Source organism: Monodon monoceros, unplaced genomic scaffold (genome assembly GCF_005190385.1).
Source record: "Monodon monoceros isolate NGI ecotype Baffin Bay Population unplaced genomic scaffold, NGI_Narwhal_1 Super_Scaffold_6, whole genome shotgun sequence".
NCBI classification, from domain to species: Eukaryota; Metazoa; Chordata; class Mammalia; order Artiodactyla; family Monodontidae; genus Monodon; species Monodon monoceros.
Genome location: NW_021703783.1, coordinates 63,042,843 through 63,065,598, shown reverse-complemented (window position 1 = coordinate 63,065,598; position 22,756 = coordinate 63,042,843). Strand labels below are relative to the sequence as shown.

General features: G+C 35.8%; 1 protein-coding gene and 1 pseudogene across 2 annotated transcripts in view; both read left to right on the top strand.

Annotated features, from left to right (window-relative positions):
- Positions 1 to 22,756, top strand: part of LIN7A (lin-7 homolog A, crumbs cell polarity complex component) — a 132,548-nt gene that overhangs the window by 70,628 nt on the left and 39,164 nt on the right. For both annotated transcript variants that reach the window (XM_029205888.1, XM_029205887.1), the window contains exon 3: positions 21,588 to 21,659. In XM_029205888.1, the coding sequence (XP_029061721.1) occupies positions 21,588 to 21,659 (72 nt within the window). The remainder of the gene's footprint in view (positions 1 to 21,587; positions 21,660 to 22,756) is intronic.
- On the top strand, positions 18,866 to 20,259 carry LOC114885700 (annotated as a pseudogene).

Sequence of the window (22,756 nt, the reverse complement as noted above, 5' to 3'; positions counted from 1 at the left end):
TCCTATCCAGCTCCTCCTGGGGGGCCCCTCCCACCTGCCTCTCCTGATCTCCCTGACCTCAAAGGCACCAATCCTGTCTGGCCTCCACTTCTCCTCCCCCCTCAGTCCCCCCACCTCCTACCGGTTCACTTGGGGGTTCCTCTCGTCTCCTTGGGCATCAGGGTCCCCCACCAGCGGCCGGCAGGCGCCCTAGTTGTGGGGAGATGCTAACTCGGCGTCTTCCCACACTGCCAGTTTGACTCTGTCCCCCCACTACTCTTGATAGAGTAGTCTGATTATTTCTTTTTTTAAAGCTTTATATCTATTTAATAACCTGAAATTTAATTTATGTGAGATAATTAAAAGTGAGAGAATCCTTTCATCTTTATTACATTTAGTCTTTCAAGAATATGTCTACATAATAGAAACAAATATGGGCTTTTATTATATATAATTTCAAGAAAGGAAGATTTATTTTTCTTGTCAGCTGTTACAAATCCCCTCAACCACACGCACACACACACACACACACACACACACACTTTTATTTAACACTGGTGAATTAGATTAAGGCCATCTGCTTTCTTACCTTGTTACCTGGTCCATGATTATCATAATATTGAATTTAGAAAATCATCTAAGAAATGGTCCACAGTGGCTTATGCTCCACTTGGGAGGCACAGGCAAGAATCCTAACAGCTCAAGGTAAATCATGGCAATAATTCTATGACAACCACTTTATAGAAGAAACATTTTCCACTCTCTGGAAGGCTGTACTTCCTCTTATTTTGAGGAGGGTAACTTCTTGTCATCTGCCTTTTCAGGGTGGAGATCACATAGCAGTAACTCTTCAGTTCATCTCCTTATCTAAGAGCCAGAGGACAGGGGCCTGTTTGTCTTCTCATAGTTTCATAAAACACTATGCAGTGGACTCTGAATCTTGCTGAGAATTTCAGTGTCACCTTATGTGTAAGAGTAGATATTTTGGGTATGATACATGCTGACCACATATGTGATCACACTACATCATGACAGCTGCCAAAGAAAACTTCTGGTTTCTCCAAAGATGTTGTTAATATCACACGGCAGTCATTGATCCTATCCCTCTTTTCCACTGCTCAGTCGTTGGACTGGGCTTTTTTTTTTTCCCCCAAGGCCAAAAAAAATTTATATACATATGTATAACAAAAAAATTATATACACATATATATAAGTATAGAATTTTTTTTATATTGGAGTATAGCCAGTTAACAATGTTGTGATAGTTTCAGGTGCACAGCAAAGCGACTCAGCCATACATATCATGTATCCGTTCTCCCTGGACTGGGGTTTCGATTTCTTACTTTGTCTTAAAGTAAGATAATAAGAACTGTATATATAGTATATAATAAGTAGGCACCCCTAGTCTCATTAGATAGCAGGATAGGCCACTCAGTTTAAAAAAACAAGCCCGGTAAAATTTCAGATAAATGGGCTTTTCATTTCATTGGTCATGTCAATGTAGAATTTCTTTAATTTTATAATACAAAGTGATAATTTGCTTAACAGATGAGAAAAGTGACTATGCGAACTTATTCTTTCAATAAAAGCTTTTAAAAATATGCATTTACATAGGCAGTAAGAAAATAAAGAGGACACTATAGACTTGCAGGCATGGAATCAGAAGTTGTTTTCCTTTAATGCTGAGTTATGCTGACAGTTATCTCTGATAAAAATGAATGGGCCATGTGACAGGAATAATCAGTGGCTGAGAAAGAGATTCTTTGCATCAATCTGAATTGATAGCATTTACCTGATTTGAGGGTAGGTAGTAATGAAGCAGTTCAACCTAATTAAAACTTCCTGAGCATTTTTCCCCCTTTCAAAAGTTAGATTTTTATAGGATTTAATTTGCAGGATATGGAAATACAAAGGCAGATTTTTGTCATGCCTAAGGGCCGGTTAATAATGCATTCGGATTCAAATCATCTTCCACATTGATAAAACTGACCTACTTTTTCTTTCAGAGAGAAAACGTCTTATGAAATATTTTCACATATAAAATGTTGCATTTTGGTGTCTTTCTTTTTACATTCTATAATTAAACCTGGCATATCACTCCCAAAAGTTAAATGAAGTTCAGTTCTTTTTCAGGTCTGGGCTTTTTAATGAGTTAGCATCTCTGCTGCCTGAGACAAGTGGCATTCCCTGCTTTGCGTGCCAGAGAATTTTTCTGACAGTAGTAATAATGATGCAGATGTTTTTCTTTGTGGGAATCTTCCAACAATATCCCTAATGAAAACACATGCCTACTTCCTGGCAAATTAAAAAAAATCATTTTTCAAAACAAAAATATTCAAAGGCCTTCATCCTAAAACGGCAAATATAAACAGTCTGTTATTTTTTTCACATCATTTTTGCTGTGTTCTGTTGTAGCAATAAAGTGATTTTCTTAAACTTTTCTTTCTGGTCTTGATATGGAACCAACTTTTACAAAATCTCATATAGATTCCAAGTAGAGTGGGGATATTTAGAGCCGTAAGGTTATAATTAGATCACAGGGGTCAAGCTTTGGGAATTGACTATTGAAATTGATTTGCCATGCCATCTTGAACCTCATGTCTAGCTCCTTTGGTTTCAATAAAGAAATAAATACAGTTGCTCTTAGTATTATGCCCTTAAACTTATGAGTGTAACTTTGTCTGTAGATATGGAAATAATGAAAGATCTGTGTAAATAATCTTAAACAAATCATTTTTTTAGAAAATTGAGGTATAATTGACATGTAATTTGACAAATCTTTTTTATTTTTAAAAATGTGAAATTTTGCAAAAACGCAGATGAGGTTTTTCTAAAATAAAATCTAGATATATTTTGGGGTTTAAGTGAATGTTTGCTGCTGCCCTGTCCTCAAAGGAATATTTTAATGTGTTTTCCCCCAAAAAAGAGCCTTTCATCAGTTAGCTTTTAAAAAAGAATTTCCAGTTCAGGGCACAAGAGGTGTCCTTACCCTATTCTTTGTTAAAAATGATATTAAGAAGACTGAACATGAGGTATATCCTCTTAACAGATTTTTAAGTGTGCAATACAGTATTGTTTACTCTAGGCACAGTGTTGTACAGCAGAACTCTAGAATTTATTCATCTTGCTTAATTGAAATTTTATGCCCATTGTTTAGTAATTCCCCATTTTCCCATCCCTCCCCCCACCCCCGCCACTTGGTGACCACCTCTACACTCATTGATTCTATTAATTTGACTTACATGCCTCCTGTAAGTGAAATCATAGAGTATTTGTCTTTCTGTGACTGGCTTATTTCACTTAGCGTAAACAAAAGACAAAAATGTTGGTTGAGGTGGAGAAATTGGAATCCTTACACACTGTTGGTGGGTTGGTGGGAATGCAAAATGGTGCACCTGCTATGGAAAACAGTATGGAGGGCCCTCAAAAAATTAGGAATAGAACTACCATATGATCCAGCAGCCCCTCTTCTGGGTATTTATCCAAAAGAATTGAAATCAGGATCTTGAAGCGATATTAGCACTTACCCTATTCCTAGGCATTATGTGTGCCTGCAGTCATGACAGCTTTATTCCTGAGCCACACCCCCAGATGTGGTTCAGGATGGATGAGGACCAGAGATGTCTGTTGTACCCATTGCTTGGTCATTAAAAAAAAAATAGTGTTTTACATTTACTTGTCTGTGTTAGGAGGACTATGTCAAAATGCCACATCAGATGGGCCACATCAAAATATTCTCATTTTCCACACTTATTTACCACCAGGGGGGTTATTGTGAGCCTCCTTTCTCCCTTCTTGGGTGACTGAGCAGTCATAGTCATTAGGACATATCATCAGAATAGAATGGGAAGGGACATGAGCAATCTGGATAATTCAGGCCAAATGAATCTGCCATCAGTAGCAGCTTGGTGAAGTTTGTGTGCACCTATGGGTAGGTGCTGTCCACTGTTCCTAAGGGCCAGAAGGCTGTGATGTACCTTTCAGAGAGAATGCTCTTGCTAGATTAACTTTGTTCAGGCATGAGTTATAGTGCTGTTGGCCTGGAGTTCAATGTTAATTATCAACAATATATATTGAATAAGGTGTCTTTAAACAAAAAGTCACATAAAACAAGCTGATAAATTCATCAATTGATGGAAATGTAACCAGAGGCTCATAGGATCCCAATTCTGAATTTTCCATAGGAGCAGTGGTCCAGTATTTGCTAATTCAATGTTTGCAGAGACTTTATAGACCATAACTATTGCAACTAACAAGAGTCAGTGGTGGTGTTCATTTTCAATATAGTCAATTCAAGAAGAGAGATCAGGCCTAGGAATGCAGTTGTATAATATAAAGGATCATAATTCATAATTTTCCAGGATACCTAAACATGTGAAACATGATGAAACTATTTTTATAGGTTTCACAGAGATTACCAAAACGTGCCTCACTGTAGGGTTGGTGTACGCTGAAGGATTTGGTCATAACTGAGACAGTTAAAACTTCTGCCATCTGATAACTTATTTGAGAAAGGACCAAATCTTCTCCTGCTCTATTTTGAAGACTACTTGAAGGCTGCACAGCTACTATCTAAAAAAGTCTTGGGGCTTCACTGGTGGCGCAGTGGTTGAGAGTCCGCCTGCCGATGCGGGGGACACGGGTTCGTGCCCCGGTCTGGGAGGATCCCACATGCCGCCGAGCGGCTGGGCCCGTGAGCCATGGCCGCTGAGCCTGCGCGTCTGGAGCCTGTGCTCCACAGTGGGAGGGGCCACAACAGTGAAAGACCCGAGTACCGCAAAAAATAAAAAATAAAAAAAATAAAAAAGTCTTTAAGTGGTGAGTTAGCACATGTTTTAAAAACACTTTCTAAATAGTAGGAGGAACTATGGAACCTTTGGAAAATTTAAGTGATGATGCAATCATTTGGTATTAAAACCCAGACCAGAAGTCAGGATTCTTTTTTTACTCATTTTCAGCATGTATCTGCAACCGCTTCCACTCTGAAGCTTCATTTATTAAACAAGCTTTTTTGGTACTGACTTAATTTCAGAAATAATATGTTAGTAATTTTCACTATTTGTTATAGAAAAATTTATCTATAGCAAGCATTGCTTCCTGTAGTAAGTATAAAAGATCTTTATTTCTGTGTACCACATAAATTGGCAGAAAACCAGATAGGGAATTACTAGAATTATAATTTGTTAATATCTTCTCTCCTTATTGAACTGTCCGTAACAGTTTTAACTTCATTTAACTTTCAAGTAATCAAAATAGAAAGAAAAAAAGCAAAGCAAAACAAAAATAATTAGTAGATTATGAAATAAGTCACACAATCTGATTCTATTTTTTTTTTGCATTAGGAGTGAAATTCTGTGGTTTAAAAATCATATGTCTATCTCCAATAGGATTTTTTCTAATTCACATTTTCTTATGAAAATCAGGAGGACCGACTACTTAACATGTCTGTGCCACTAGGATTCTGATGAGTAATGCTTATAGATACAATTCGTTTTTGTGTTTTGATGATCTGGCTCTGATCTAATTGGTAAAATACTGAGTTAAATTATATAGTGTATACTTTCATGCTCAGGAGTTAAAGAAAATCAGGACAAGTCTAATATGAATTTGGCAGTGAATATCCCAAAGTTGATCAGGAAATAAATAGTCTGTTTCTCTTTTCTATCGATCCCATCCCTTTCCTTTTTTATCAGACTTCTAGTTACCAGTAAATGGGCCTGTATTTTCTTGAGTCTATCTGAACAGAAGCAAGAAGAGGTAGGAATCACTAAGTATGAAGTATATAGGCTATAGTAAAAAGGGTAATTGATAAACTCTGTCTTTTGGACAGGTGATAAGATCTATACATGGAGCGCCTTTCATTTTTCAGTCATTTTTTCATAAATACATTTGGCACATTTATAAGATTAAATATGATAGCACCATTAAAATAATGTAGAAGACTAATACATGGCAAAAATATTCCCAGTATCTTAAGTGAAAAATCAGATTATAAAAGGTATGTAATGACTGACTTGGTATTGATTTCTTAAAATCAGTAAATAAAGCAGACTAGAAATAAATCCCCCAAAATGTTAACAGTGGTTATATCCTGGTATGGAATTATAAATGATTCTAATTTCTTGCTTGTACAGTTGTACAAATTTTCTATAGTATATATCGATTACTTTTACTGTCAAAGCACTTTTTAAAATTTTATTTCTTTGTATTCCCTCTCTCCTGAATATATTTTATTTGAAAAGGCCTATATATGAGTTATTTAAATTCAAATAGATGCCTTGGCTCTATAGGTTAAATATAATACTAAGGCTCAGCTTATAAATTACATAAATAGATGTTGGAACCCCTCAAGACCCTCACATCTTCTCACTCTAAATTTCTCCCAAAGGATAACATATACGCAAAGGACTTCATTTGCCAACTAAATAAATAGATAACTCACAAATTATATCTTATAGCCCATATACTTCTTCTAATATTCAGTCCTACATATCTAGCTGTCTACTGAACATCTCTTGGAGATCACACAGTGACTCAAACTCATTATCCTGCATCCCTGCCCATTGCCAGCAAACTAGACCCCTTTCCATCTTTTCTCACCCAGAGGCTTCCAACACCAAATTCTGTTCAGTTTACTCCTTAATCATATTCACCATTCTACTCTGAATTATATCCAGCATCTCTTTCTTGCCAAACTATAATAGTTTCCTTTTCAACCATGACCCATTTATGATGTCCTAAATATTGCACAGAACATAATTTAACTAAAACTTTTTCATCGTTTATCTGAAACTCCAATCTAACTGTACATCCTGTATTTTTACTGTTACCTCTGGCAACTTTATTACTAGCTGTAATAATTTTATCTCAATCAACTGAATAATCAGGTTGATTTTTACTGAGTTAAAGTTTTTCTTTACTATTCATTTGATTAGCTGATATGACTCATATGACACTGACAATATACTCCTAATTATCCAAAATGATTAGTTCATTTTCCTGATAAATACCTATTTTAAGAAGTAGAAATTGATTTTACAACTCTTGCAAACTTTTAAGTACGCAGGTAAATTTCAACCCTTCTGAGCCAATATCCTAGAACTTTGGAATCCTTCATGAGATTTCACATTGTCTTAATCCAATCAGAAAAAAAGGAGACAGATTTTAAGCCCCAAACTTTGTTTGAATTTTACCCAAAGTAAGCAAATAGAGATAATCCAGCCCCTTTGAATGGTGCTATACTAATTGGAAATGACATCTTTCCAAAATTTTGCTCAGGCGTTTCCTGTCACAGGGGACTCTTGCTGTGTAACAACGACAGGACAGGAACAGCTGCCTTAAGGGAATTCTTTTTTAGACAACCATAAGGAAAGAGATTTCTCCCTGGTGGCTTGGCCACGTGCCACGTGGACCCTGTGGAAATCATCCATTATTTGTGATCTCATTTTTTCCTTGCAGTTATTAAATAATTTGTACAAAATATTTGTACTACCTTATGAAAGTTATGTGTGTTAAGAACCCACTAGGAAATATAAACCAATTATAAAAATAAGTAGAGAAATTAATGGTTAATGGCATAGTTTTAAAAATTATAGTCATTCTTCAGTTTTATAGTTTCACAACTAATGCTTCTGCTTTTATATAACAGAATAATTATAATTAGTTGTAAAACTATACAGAGTATTTTCTGTTCCCTTTGGAAAATGTAAGTATATGGCAGAATCATTTTAATTCACTTACAACAAATGATATAACTAACTTTTGGAAATTTTAAAATTGATGGCGATTCTGAAGACTGTGACTTGTAACATACCAACAGTCCTGATGCCTCCCTACTGAGTTCCTACAGAACTAAAAAAAGAAGAAGAAAAAAGAAAGGCTGTGCCATCCATTTACTGTCAGGCATGAAGGGGCACTTAATCCTCTTTGGGAAGTGATCTCAGGTTATCCTCCTTGAGGGTCCTCTCATCCCTGCCACATCATTTGGGAAGCAGAGTGCTGGAGAACTTTCTTAGTGTGCCCTTCTCATTAGAATTAACCTATAACAGCATTTTAGAAAAACTTCCTGTCCCTTTATAACTTGGCTAGGAAGATGAGTAGATATTGAAAGACATCAATTTGTCCAAAACGTTCCTTATCTTCATCTATATCTAAGCATTGGTGATCACTTGCAATTTGAGACTATATTTTCCTTCAGTCTAGTAATACCTTTTTCATAAATTCACTTTAACACACGAGTTAGGTCACAAATGATGGACCATTTCAATTCAGCTTTTCTACTGCTGTAGTCTACTTAGTGCCCTTTAAAGCAGATCACAAATGGCATGTATCAAATTGCAGCAGGAAGTCTGAGTTATGGAGTCTCACGTGTGGACTGTGAGAGGTAGACTTGAGATTTCAGTGCTGTTAAGATGGTATCATAGCCAGTGGTCCAGGAGTACTCAGATCCTCTCCTGCATTCTGTCGTTCTTCTCAAGGAGTTACCAACCAAGGAAGCAACATGAAAGGCCCATAACCAAATAGGAAACAAACGACCACTTTGTTATTAGCATGGAAAGCACCCAAATCCTCTCTAGTACGGCTCTTTCTGGTAAAATATAGATTGGAGAATGAAGTTTGGGTCCTTACATCTAAATGAATCCCCCTTTTTCTCCAGTCTGAATCTGAGATGTCAGGTTTGGCTTAAGAAGGTATTATAGAATAGAAAACGAGAGCAACAGCTACATCTCCTCCAAGCAGGCAACTCCTACCTGAATTCTTGTGACATGGGTGCAGAAAGAGTACAAGATGGGTCTTGTGGCTCCTAACCCTTTTAGAGACACTGTCAGTAACCCTGGTAAAACCATGGCTTAATACGGTTCTTGGGTGCTGACCAATCATGTGAGCAGATAGGTCTTCCTTCTCTGGGGATATTGAGGCAATAAGTAAGCAGGTGTACAGAGGCCCACACTTGAAAGAGAGGGGTCAGAAATGTTTAGTTACCCCAAATGTCACATATTTTTCAATCTTCAAATTCAGTGATTTTTGTTTTTGTTTTTGATTGTAGGTAATGCCACCATTTCTGGCAAGAATGTCAGTCGACATATTGATTTTACCAGTAATATTGTCAAACGTCTGTTTTAATGACAACTCTCTTTTTTTTAATTATTTTTATTTTTTTATAAATTTTTGGCTGTGTTGGGTCTTTGTTGCTGTGCACGGGCTTTCTCTAGTTGCGTTGAGCAGGGGCTACTCTTTGTTGTGGTGCGCAGGCCTCTCATTGCAGTGGCTTCTCTTGTTGTGGAGCACAGGCTCTAGGCACGCGAACTTCAGTAGTTGTGGCACGTGGGTTCAGTAGTTGTGGCTCGCGGGCTCTAGGTGTGTGGGCTTCAAGTAGTGTGGCACACAGGCTTAGTTGCTCCACAGCATGTGGGATCTTCCCAGACCAGGGCTCGAACCCGTGTCCCCTGCATTGGCAGGCAGATTCTTAACCACTGCACCACCAGGGAAGTCTCTGAACTGTCTTTTTAAATCATTTCAACCTAATAGAGATGCATTATCCTTTGCTTCTCTATACCTGTCAGTGTTTTTCTTGGCCAATGGGTGGCGTGTTTTCATCAAAGTTGATGGCCAAAGAGAGATGTAGAAAAAGACATTACCCAAGATAATTTATTCTTGGATTTTCACAGGATTGATTTGACTCTTGATGGTCTTACTGTAGTAGACATGAATTGTAACCAGTGTGTACCATTTTCTTTTCTTTTCAAAAAATGGTTGGTTCTAGACATTAAATTTTATACCCTAAATTTTGTGGTTTATAAGAATTCTAACACTGTGATTTTAAATGGAACATTTCCACAGTTAGAAAAGCATATGGGAACAATATAGATACATGGATTGCTATAGATTTAAATGTATAACATTTAATTATAGCTGCCATTTTTCCAAAATGGAAGAAAAAATTCAAGGCAAAAATTAGATATTTTTTGAATATCTCTTCCTTAATAGATGAGCCAATTTTCAATTGGTCTGGAACTATTTCTACAAAGCCTCCTAAAATAAGTAGACCATGTGTTTGGTGACGAAATCTCTATTTCTATTTTATTCTAGTCACGTTGAGTACAGTATGCACATTCACATCAGGGCACTCGATTTCTGCATGCATGGACTCCACTAAATGCAACTAAATTTAGAGCCACATATTTCTTTTAGATACCTCCCTTGGCCTAAAATTTGCTTTCAGAAAAACTGCCAAGTTTTTATTATAAATACACTGTGACTTAATATTGTGAATGTTGTCCAACTACCCAGGTGGCCTCTAATTATATAAGGACATGAGGGGGCTCAGTCTTCACTTTTAGTGTTATGAAAATATTTAAGTATTTTAAAATCAGAGTCCATATCAAATAACTTGATTCAACTCTTATCTCAGTTTCCAAATCTGAAAAATCAAGAAATCCATTAAAAAATTATAGATAGCTATAGATATAAATATCAGTCTTAATACTTACATTGCTTTTTTTCTTATTAAAAAAGTACATTCTTGCTTGCTTTTTAATAAAAACCTACATATAAGAAGCTTTAATTAATATTATAATGTGGTAGCATTTGGACCATGTAATTTTCTCATTTAGACTTTCTCATTCATTTTCTCTAATCTGATCATATGTCTTTCTACTATTTTCCCTCTTGAGGTAACTTGGTTTAATGCCATTTTCATTTTTCACAATGTTGCTGAAAATTTTATTTCTTTTTTCCAGTCACTGATATAGAGAAGTTTATTTAATCTTGATTATAATTCTATTGACATTTTAGTAGCTAGCCCATCTATAATAAGACACTTTGAAAGAGATATTACCATCCATTAAAGTATATGTTGCTTTCCACACTGATAAACTTTGAGGAATGGGGGCTAATGTTATCTTTTTATTATATTAAATACTTTCTTAAATATCTGTAGGTTTTTGTGTTTTAAGGTCTTTATTTTAGGTTTCCAAAATAACAATTAAGTTTCTGAATATTTTCATCTCTTAAGAAATATTTTCTGCTTTTTTAAAAGTCAGGTTTATTGAAGTATAATTGCCATCGAGTAATATTGCCCCTTTTCAGTGTACAGTTTCAGAGTTTTAGTAATCCCATACAATCATGTTAACCATAACCTTTATCAAGATATTCGAACAGTTCCAACACCCCGCAGATTTTCTCATACCTGGAGGTCAATTCATCCCACCCCCAGCTTCTGACAACCTTTGATCTGTTTTCTGTCCTTATTATTTTGCCTTTTCCTGAGTATCATGTAAATGAAATCTATAGAGTCTGGCTTCTTTCACTTAGCAACATGCATTTGAAATTCATCCACGTTGTTGCACGTATGAGTAGTTTGTTCCTTTTTATTGCCTAGCAGTATTCCATTGTATGGATGTGCTTCCATTTGTTATTCATCCACAGTTGAAGCCTATTGAGTTTTTTCCAGTTTGTGGTGATTATGAATAAAGTGTGCTTGTATCTAATTTTTGTATGAATATACATTTTTTATTTATCTTGGATAAATAGCTAAATGTAGATAAGTGAATCTTACAAGTTTAGGTTTAAATCTGTGGAAGACTATTAATTTGTTTTCTCAAGTGGATGTGCCATTTTCTATTACCACAAGAGTTCTAGTTGTTCAACATTCTTCCACATACTAGGTATTGTCGGGATTTTTAAAAATCTAGACATTCTAATAAATGTGTACATGTGTCTAATTATGATTTTAATTTGAATTTCCCAGCAACTAATGATGTTGATTATCTTTTCATATTTGCCACCCATACACCTTTCTTGATGACATGCCTGTTCAGATACTTCACCCAATTTTTAATTGGGTTGTTTTCTTGTTATTGACTTTTGAAAACTCTTTCTATATTCTGGATAGAAGGCCATCATCAGCTATGTGTTTTGCAAATATTTCCTCTTAGTCAGCTTGTCTTTTCATATTCCTAACAGTGTTTTTCCAAGAGTTAGTTTCTGCATCTTTTTTTTACTGTGACTTTAGTCTATCCTCTCTTAGTTTCTAAACCCTCATATTAACAAATTTGCTTTGATTTCTAATGAAAAAATTGTAACTTTTGAATTGGAAGAGGCTAGAAGAAAACAGGCTCTAAATATAGCATAGTTCTGTATAACATTTACTTGAGTAATGTAGCAATGAGGAATTCTCTTGGCTGAAAGTAGCAGAAAATCCAACTTCAGTGGCTGAAACAAATAGACTGTTTTTCTTCATTACAGTTAGTTGAGAGTAGGCAACTGCTCACAGGGATTCAGGAGCTCCAAGTGATCAGAGCTGATGTCTATGTGTTTCCCTGGCCTTTCCCTTGCAGTTACAGGTTGCTACTACAGCTGATAATATCCACAATCAGGATGAGAAATAGAGGTGGGGAAACAGACAGTGTTTATACCAAAACAGCAACACTTTCATAGAAGCCTCTCATCTACTTCCAGTTGAATTCTCGCTGGACAGAACTGGTTCATGTGGCCAGGCAGTGCTGGGAGGAGGGAGTGGAAAATGGGGGTGGGGTAAGGTGAGCCTAAGTAGTGTTTGCCTCACACAGCAACTTTAAATAACATCAAAATACAAGAGTCAACACAGCTATCTGCAAGAGCGGAAGACAGAACAATCAGAATCTAGTTTTGAACTCAAAGTCTTTTCCACACTTCTCACCAAGCAGCTAAATTCTAAAGGCATTGTTCCAACCAAATCTCAGACACACATATAATAGTAATAATAGAAATACAGCAGCTATTATAATAAAAGTATAAGAATAACAGGTTATGGTTCATGAAACCACATACTTTGTCTTCTTTGGCTGACTCTTGAAGGTAGCATTTTACATAGTAGAAAACTAAGGTGCACAGATAGTAGGTCCCTTAAAGTCACATAGAAAAGGAGCAAAGGGCAAGAAACTGATGATATAGATTTGTCATCCCTTTCCTACATCTCTGTACCAATCAGGGTTTTCAAGATCAAGAAGAATGATTCAGTGTAAAGTTTATATTGTGATATTGTCTACATAGTCTATGATAAATGAGAGCTAAGAAGCAAGAATCCTCTTGCACTTGAATTTTAGCTGTTTGTTTTAACTCTAACTGGGAATTCTGTTGTAAATTTGGTCCACAAGAGAAGCTTTTATGACATTTGTACTTGATATTCTCCCAGTGACAAACTTTCCATCCAGAAAAGGTAGGCTATCTGCTTTTTAATATAAAGAAAAGTAAAATTTAAACTATTCACTTAAAATATTTTAAAACACTCCTTCTATAATGAACATTAATACTAATTCAAAGTTTTAGAAACAGCCAATATATTTTTTTTCATATTTTGGCCCAGGTGTCTAACCTACTGACTAGAATAGCTTGTAAGTAAATATTAGTTGAATGAATGAATAAATGGATCTTTTTGAACCAACTCACCAGAATTCCACTGCCTTTATTGAATTGATCTGTATTTGTAAATTTTCAATAGCTTAGAATAGCTTCTAAATATACAAAATGCTATTGAATTTGTGGGATTTATTCAAGGTTAGGAAATTATTGACTAAGATGTAAACTAAAACTCTATACAAGAGTTTTTATAAATTATTTGACTTTCACTAGGAATTAAACCCATAATATCCAATAGAATGTGCTTAGAAATGCTGTAGGTAAGGTTGCCAGACATTTGGGGACCCAAAAGATTCAGAGGACCATAAGCCCCATGCACTGTCCCTTGAAGAAGCTCATACAACCATTTTCTGTTTTCCCTTCAGAAACTTTCTCAGGGTATCTGGGAAATACTTTAGCTTTCCATAACACCTTTCTTCAAAATTTTGTACTTTTACAATTGTCCTTGAAAAGTAAGATAGGCAGGGATAGGTTTTGCCCCTTAGGAAGTAAAAAGCTAAGAAACGTTCCTAAGATGACATAGCTAATGGAAGTAGAATTAATATCTCCAAGTTTTGACTTGACTCTGTAACTAGACCATGACCTTTTTAGCTCACTTTTGAAAACCAACTATCAGAATCTATTGTATTTTATAGGAAAAAAGACTGGCAATAACACTGGATTTATTTCACTTAATCTTAGTATGTTATAACCAGAAAAGAGGATTAAAATGCTATTTCACTTTCATTTGGAGTGGTGCATTTGTTGGTTTCAGAATCGTATTGTTGATTGGCAGCCACCACTTGTATAGTGGTAGACACCGTATAAAACCCAGAAACTTTTATGCAAAATATAAGTACTTGTGACATCTGCACATCTGTTTCAACACATGCTGCCAAAATAGTAGTGGTCCGATGTTGTCTCAATATAAGAAAACCTGATGTGGTTAAAAGAGGAAACATTTGGGAGACAACTAGATATCAATTTCTCTACCAAATTGGCCACTAACTAGCTGTGCAGTTGTGGTTTTGTTATCATCTCCATGGCTCTTTTCTTGTGTGTAGAATGCCTGAATCACAAGTTGTGAGAATTAAATGAACTCATAAATATAAAATGCTTAGAACTACTCTTGGCCTACAGTAAGTCCTTGTTAAATGTGCACCAGAATCATATTTGACTCCAAAAATTATTTACTGAACATTTACGAGAGCCTTCACTCAATGCGATACAAGTGTTGTTTTATAGCTCACTAATTATTACACATCAAAAGAAAATATATAGCTTGATTCATTAGTTCAGGGTTTCACAATCTCAGCATCATTGACATTTTGGCAGATAATTCATTATTGTGGGGAGCTGCCTTGAGCATTGTAGGATGTTTAGCAGCATCCCGGCTACTGGGCATGTCGACTATTAGATGCCAGCAGCACCATCCCTCTCCCCATTTGTGACAACCCAAAATGTCTCCAGACATTGCCCAGTGTCTCCTGGAGGCGGGGGCAAAATTCCCCTAGTTGAGAACTACAGTCTTTGATCAGTTCTTTCTAAAAGTGTTCATAGACTCCTAGTCCTAGAGGATTCTTCCTCAAAGATCCCAGGGTCAAATACATTAGGAAACATTAAATAATAATGATAATAGTAATGATAATAACTAATTTTTTATGCACTTACTACATCCTACAAACTGTTCTTATCTTATTGAATCTTCACAACAGACCTAGAAGTTAATTGATGCTTTAAGCACATTTTTCAAATGCAAAATTTGAGCCCCAGAGAAATGAAGTAACTGACAAAAATCATACATTAATAAGTGGCCCAGGGTTTGTTTCCAAGCCATCTCCAGAGCCTGTGCAATTATCTACATATAGTACTACTTCTTGCATAGCACGTTTTTAAGTTCACAGTTCAAATTGGGGTGTTAAGGATAATTATTCTTAATTTGTATTTGCTTTATCTCAGGCTCTTACAAAATTAGTTTTTCTTCTGTGCTTCAGTTTTCCTCATTTTTATTTTTTATTGAAGTATAATTGACATATATTAGTTTCAGATGTACAACATAGCAATTTAATATTTGTATACCTTGTGAAATAATCACTACAGTAAGTCTAGTTTAAATCCATAACCATGAATAGTTACAATTTTTTTCCTTGTGATGAGAACTTTTATGATTTACTCTCTTAGTAACTTTCAAATATGCAATACAGTATTATTAACTGTAGTCACCATGCTGTCCACCGTATTCCCATGACTTATTTTGTAACTGAAGTTTGTACCTTTTTGCCCACTCCCAACTCCCCTCTCTGGCAACCACCAATCCATTTTCTGTATCTATGAGCTTGGTTTTATTTGTTTGTTTGTTTTGTTTTTTTTAGATTCCACATATAAGTGAGATCATGTGGTATTTATCTTTCTCTGTCTGACTTATTTCACTTAGCATAATGCCTCCAAGATCCATCTACATTGTTATGAGTAACAAGATTTTACTCTTTTTTTTTTTTTTTGGCTGACTAGTATACCATTGCATGTATATACCATATCTTCTTTATCTATTTATCCACTGATGTCCACTTAGGTTGTTTCCATACCTTGGCTCCCCTGAATAATGCTGCAGTGAACATGGGTGTGCATATATCTTTTCAAATTAGTGTTTTCATTTTCTTTGGATAAATACCCAGAAGTGAAATTACTGGATCATATGGTAGTTCTATTTTTAATTTTTTGAGGAACCTCCATAATGCTTTCCATAGTGGTGCACTAATTTACAATGGCACCAACAGTACATGAGGGTTTCCTTTTCTCCACATCCTCTCCAACACTTATTTCTTGCCTTTTTGGTAATAGCCATTCTGACAGGTATGAGGTGATATCTCATTATGGTTTTGATTTGCATCCCATGATGGTTAGTGATGTTGAGCATATTTTCATGTGCCTCTTGGCCATCTGTATGTCTTCTCTGGAAAAATATTCAGATCCTCTACCCATTTTTATATTGGATTGTTTCGTTTTTGTTTTTGCTGTTGGATGAGTTTTTCATATATTTTGGATATTAACCTCTTATCAGATATATGATTTGCAAATGTTTTCGCCCATTGAGTAGGTCGCTTTTTCATTTTGTTGATGATTTCCCTTGCTGTGTAGAAGCTTTTTAACTTGATGTAGACCCATTTGTTTATTTTTGCTTTTGTTGTCTTTGCTTTTAGAGTCAGATCCAAAAAATAATCTTTAAGATTGATATCAAGGATCTACCACCTATGTTTTCTTCTAAGAGTTTTATGGTTTCAGGTCTAACATTCAAGTATTTAATCCATTTTGAATTAATTTTTGTGTATGGTCCAAGATAATAGTTTAGTTTAATTCTTTTGCATGTGGCTGTCCAGTTTTCTCAACACCATTTATTGGAGAGACTGTCCTTTCCCTATTGTGTATTCTTGCTTCCTTTGTCATAAGTTAATTGACCATACATGTATGGGTTTATTTTTGGGCTCTCCATTCTGTCCTATTGATCTATGTGTCTGTTTTTATACCAATATCATACGGTTTTGATTACTACAGCTTTGTAATATAGTTGGAAAACAAGGAGTGTGATGCCTCCAGCTTTGTTCTCCTTTTTCAAGATTGCTTTGTCTATTCAGGTCTTTTGTGGTTCCATATAAATTTTAGGATTGTGTTCTATTTCTGTGAAATATGCCGTTGGAATTTTGTTAAGAATTGCATTGAATCTGTAGATTGTTCTAGGTGACATGGTCATTTTAACAATATTAATTCTTCCAGTCCATGAGTACAGAATATCTTTTCATTTATTTGTGGCTTCTTCAATTTCTTTCATCGACATCTTATTAGTTTTCAGTGTACAGGCCTTTCACCTCCTTGGTTTAAAAAAAGTAGTTTTTCTTTTAATCAGTTGATGACAACCATTCCTCCTCCCCCAATTATTTGCTACATGATTGTCCTCATAAACATCCTTGAATGCAAACAAACACGTCACTCCTCCGGAAAAGATGACCACAATGACTCCAGACAAACTCAGTTGGCCAGGAGCCAAGGAGGGAGAAATTTACTCTGCTTGGGGAAGGCAGAGAATGTTTAACAGAGAAGACAATATTTGAATTAAGCCTTTAATGATTGTGTTAAACTTAGATAAATAAGAGTCTTCCTGATGGAAGGGCATTCCAAACAGAACATACAGCATGTGCAAAAGCCTGGGCAACTAAGAGGGTACGATATGTTTGGGTAATGCTCAGGGAGGAGAAAAGGAAGTAGGAAAACAAGATGAAAGAGGAGGCTGTGCTCTGCATTATTTTCACTAGCTTGACTTTTGTAAGAATTTGACTTTGCAACCTTTACTGTAAGGGCAGCAGACAGCCAAGAGCACAGCAGCAGTATGGTCAGGTAGGTACTTGATGTTGATAACTAAAGTCTATAGTGTTTTGGTGGTAGAGAGACCCAATTAAGACACTAATTCCGTGCTTCAAGCAACAGATAATAAGTAAGTTAGGATGGAGCAAACGGGTCAGATTTGAGAGAGTTTATTAACAAGAGAAACAGGCAAACAGGCTGGAGAAAATCCTCCTCTTAAATGGGCTGTAAGAGCAAGTAAGTGGCATTTATTTGTGGAAGGACCATTTCTGTGAAACAAAACGATACACTTTCAAGGAAATAACATGGAAACATGTTTAGCGGTTATTTTGGTAACCTAAAGAATTTGCCTGAACAGGTCCCAGTTCCACAAAATGGTCTTCTGGAAACTTGCTCTCTTCCTGTTCAGATTTCCCACAGAAACTGAATACCCCAGTTATTTAGTGGAAACATAAGGATTAAAGGTGGATCCTCAGTAGTGCTCCTACCTTTCTACTCCAGACCACTTTGTCTTTCTCCTCCTAAATATGCTACCTGGGAAAGATGAATCAGCATTAGTGGAGATTCAACCAAATATATTTGAGACATGAGCCAATAAAAAATGTTGGGAAATCAGTCCCAGACATTCAATGAATGGTTGTTGAATGGATGAATTAATCAAATTTTGAATTCACCTTAATAATTTTTGACTTAAGCACATAAAATAAGATCAGTAGAAAGGAAAAAATCTTCAATTAAAACTTTCCTGTTTCATCTTTTACTGATGTAGCTAATGGGTCACTCCTGAAAAATACTCCAGCATAATACCAAATGGACTTTTACCTGTGCCTTATGCAATAGATATTTACAAATTTATTATTTAAATCTTCAAAATGAGCATATAATCAAGCATATTTAATCGTGTTATTTTTTCAAAATATCTTCTTCAAACTATCCTTTAAAAGTCATCCTCTATACTTCAGTTTATTTAAAATTGAGCAATTTATTTTACTACTGATTTCCTAACCCCCCATCCCTGGTAGTTTAAAGGAAAAACAGTTTTTCTGTTATGTTTCAACAATTTGTATAGTTGTGTCTAGAATCATAATTAGTAATAATACCTGCTGTCTAAGGAGTACCTGCTGTGGATGGCATTTTGAAAGTATTCTTTCAAAGAAAAATAACCATACTGGCCGGGACAACCCCCATCTTCTTGAGGTGCATTGGGCAAGCTGGCGGTGCTGGGAAGGGGAGATGTTGCGGTCGCTGTTAGCGACCCTGTGGCGCGTCTCTGTGGGACCAGGAACTTAAAGATAGCCAGAATGGCAGAAAATGTTGATAATGAAAAAATGGCTGCTCTGGAGGCCAAAATCTGTCATCAAATCGAGCATTATTTTGGTGATTTCAATTTGCCACGCGACAAATTTTTAAAGGAACAGATCAAACTGGGTGAAGGCTGGGTACCTTTGGAGATAATGATAAAATTTAATAGGTTAAACCGTCTAACAACAGACTTTAATGTAATAGTAGAAGCATTGAGCAAATCAAAGGCAGAACTCATGCAAATAAGTGAAGCAGAACTCATGGAAATAAGTGAAGATAAACTAAAATTAGAAGATCTCCAAGCAAACCCTTCCCTGAAGTGACTGATGAGTATAAAACTGATGTAAAATACAGATCTGTTTATATTAAAGGCTTCCCAATTGATGCAACCCTTGATGACATAAAAGAATGGTTGGAAGATAAAGGTCAGGTACTAAATATTAAGATGAGAAGAACATTGCACAAAGTATTTAAGGGATCAATATTTGCTGTATTTGATACCATTGAATGTGCTAAGAAGTTTGTTGAGACCCCTGGCCAGAAGTACAAAGACACAGACCTGCTAATACTTTTCAAGGACGATTACTTTACAGAGAAAAATGAAGAAAGAAAGCAAAATAAAATAGAAGCTAAATTACGAGCTAAACACGAGCAAGAAGAAAAACAAAAGTTAGCAGAAAATGCTGAAATGAAATCTCTAGAAGAAAAGATTGGCTGCTTGCTGAAATTCTCGGGGGACTTAGATGATCAGATGTGTAGAGAAGATTTGCATGTCCTTTTCTCAAATCATGGTGAAATAAAATGGATAGACTTTGTCAGAGGGGCCAAAGAGGAAATAATTCTGTTTAAAGAAAAAGCTATGGAAAGCAAAAGACGCAAATAATGGTAACCTACAATTAAGGAACAAAGAGGTCACCTGGGAAGTTCTAGAAAGAGATGTGGAAAAAGAAGCATTGAAAAAAGTAGTAGAAGATCAACAAGAATCCCTAAACAAATAGAAGTCAAAAGGTCGCAGGTTTAAAGGAAAAGGAAAGGGAAATAAAGCTGCCCAGATTGGGTCTGCTAAAGGAAAAGTACAGTTTCAGGGCAAGAAAACTAAATTTGATAGTGATGATGAACATGATGAAAATGGTGCATCTAGACCAGTAGAAAGAGCAAGAGAAGAAACAGACAAAGAACCTTCATCAAAACAACAGAAGACAGGGCTTCCCTGGGGGCGCAGTGGTTGAGAGTCCGCCTGCCGATACAGGGGTCACGGGTTCGTGCCCCGCTCCGGGAAGATCCCACATGCCGCGGAGCGGCTGGGCCCGTGAGCCGTGGCCACTGAGCCTGCGCGTCTGGAACCTGTGCTCCGTGACGGGAGAGGCCACAACAGTGAGAGGCCCGCGTACTGCAAAAAAAAATTATAATAATAATAAAACAGAAAACGGTGCCAAAGACCAGTAATTTAGTAAACATTTTTTATTCATTTTAATTAGATTTTAAGCTGCTTTTGTCTTTGGAGGCTTTTAAACAGAAAACCGAATTAGGTCCACTTCAATGTCTACCTGTAAGAAAGGAAAATTTTTTTGTTGTTTAACTTGTCTTTTTTTTGTTGTTGTTGTTGTTATCCAAACGAGTATGTTTTTATGTATAATTCTGTTTGTGTTCTTTCAGATTATTCAAATATCAAAAGAAACATTCTTCCACTAAATTGCCTTTGTAATATGAGAATGTGTTAGTACAAAGTAATAAAATGAATACTGCATAAAAAAAAAGAAACAACCATAATAAATAAATATTCTTTACCCATTTTTCAGATGGGCAAAAAGAGCGTCAAAGTGGTAAAGTAGTTCAACCAAGACCTCATAGTTCCCCAATTGTATTATAAGGCTCAAACGTAGGTCCATTAGTCAGCAAAACCTGTATGCTTTCTATGACATCATTCTGGGTCCAGATTTTACCCCCCATTTTTTCTATTTCATCTAAATGTTAACATGAACCCATAGTTGATATGTTGTTCTGTATTACTAATTCCAAGAATCTCTTACTTTACTTGTCTTTGCTCCTGAATCTCTATAGTTATGAATTATGAATGTATCAGTAACACATTCCAACTTGCATACCTTCCAACATTCAAGGAAAAGATATTGTAATCCCAGCTCTGTGGAATATTAACTTAGAAAACTATTTTTAAAGTGTTACCTAGATTCAGGAAATAACTATATACATTATTTTTATTACGTATTTGAGAGATAGAACTATAAATAATGGTAAAAATTTTTACCAACAGCGGTTTTTATAAAACCAAATATAAAAGTTTTATTACTTGATAAACATGGATAGCCAAATTAAAAAGTGAATAAAAGTGATTGCCCTCTCTTCTCTGCCCTAACCACCACCTGCCCGCTCCCCCGCCCCCCAAAAAATAGGAGGGATTTTTGGTCCAAATCATCAGGATAATTGATTCAAACCTATTTCACTTTGTGATAGGGAACTTCTGTCTTACAATGAAAACTTATTGTCCTATCTGCAATAAAAGAATTGATATTCTTAATGTTCTTACACGTTCTTTTTTTATGTGAACATTTTAGGTGTATCAATATATGCATGAAACGATAACTGTTAATGGCTGTCCTGAATTCCGTGCCAGGGCCACAGCAAAGGTAAGACTTGAGTAACTTTAAAAATATACTTAACCCCAGTGATCTAGTAATTGATTGTGCGCGTGTGTGTTTCAGGTATTCTCGTGTGTACACTGTAAGAGAATTTAGACATCAGTGGCAGCCCAGAGTCTAGAACCAGTACTACTTCCCAGGTAAAAATCCTAATGGAAAATTGAACGTTTCTGCTGCTTCTGTAGCTTAAGAAAGGAGAATGATTTCATTAAACTCACTGAATGTTCATTTGGCACAAGCAAATCTGCTGGTTCATTGTATAAATACTTCTTGGTTTTCTGACACATTCCTCTGATCCAAAAGAACCTGTTCCCTATTCAACGTATGAAGATTTGTACAAGTCTAAAAGTTTGACTCAAGCTAGGCATGACGAGAACTCACCTGATACCCACTGATGCAGGATTCTTCCATGTACTCAGCAGAGTAGCTGAATGAATATGATGTTGACCTAAAGGGAAGGTCTGTTACCTGTTTTGGTAGTGACCACATTTGCTCTTGAAAAACTCAAATCCAGAGATTGCAGAGACCTTCCGAATGAAAATGTTACAGCAGTAGGATCATGAAATTATCTGGGAAACAGACCATAGGAAATAATAGTTTTAAACTAAAATCACTAATGCAGTTCTTACTTTACAAGTACAGAAATGTTATAATAGATACACATTTGCCTTTTAAAAGCTTTTCTCTTTCTAATATGTGTAAGAAATAAGAACTGCTGAAAATAATCAGAATTTTCCATTTAATTCTTTTGTGTTACATCACCGCTTGTTTGGTCTCTCTCCTGATTTTTTCAGTTTTCATTCTGTAACTGAACACTATAGATTTGTGATTTTTTTGTTCTTTGGTTTTTTTAACCCAGGCAAAAAGAGGGTATTATTATCATTACATCATGCTTTGCTTGTACTGAAGTGGAACACACACAGAAAAATGATCCCTACATGGTTTAATTAAGGGGAAAGTGAATTATGTAGTGTTTTACCATTCTCATTTCTTATTCATGTAGAACAGCAGGATAGCAGCATAATGTTGCAGTAGCACAATATTTTCTGGTTGTTTCTGGGCTGTCTGCATTGCATCCATGTCAG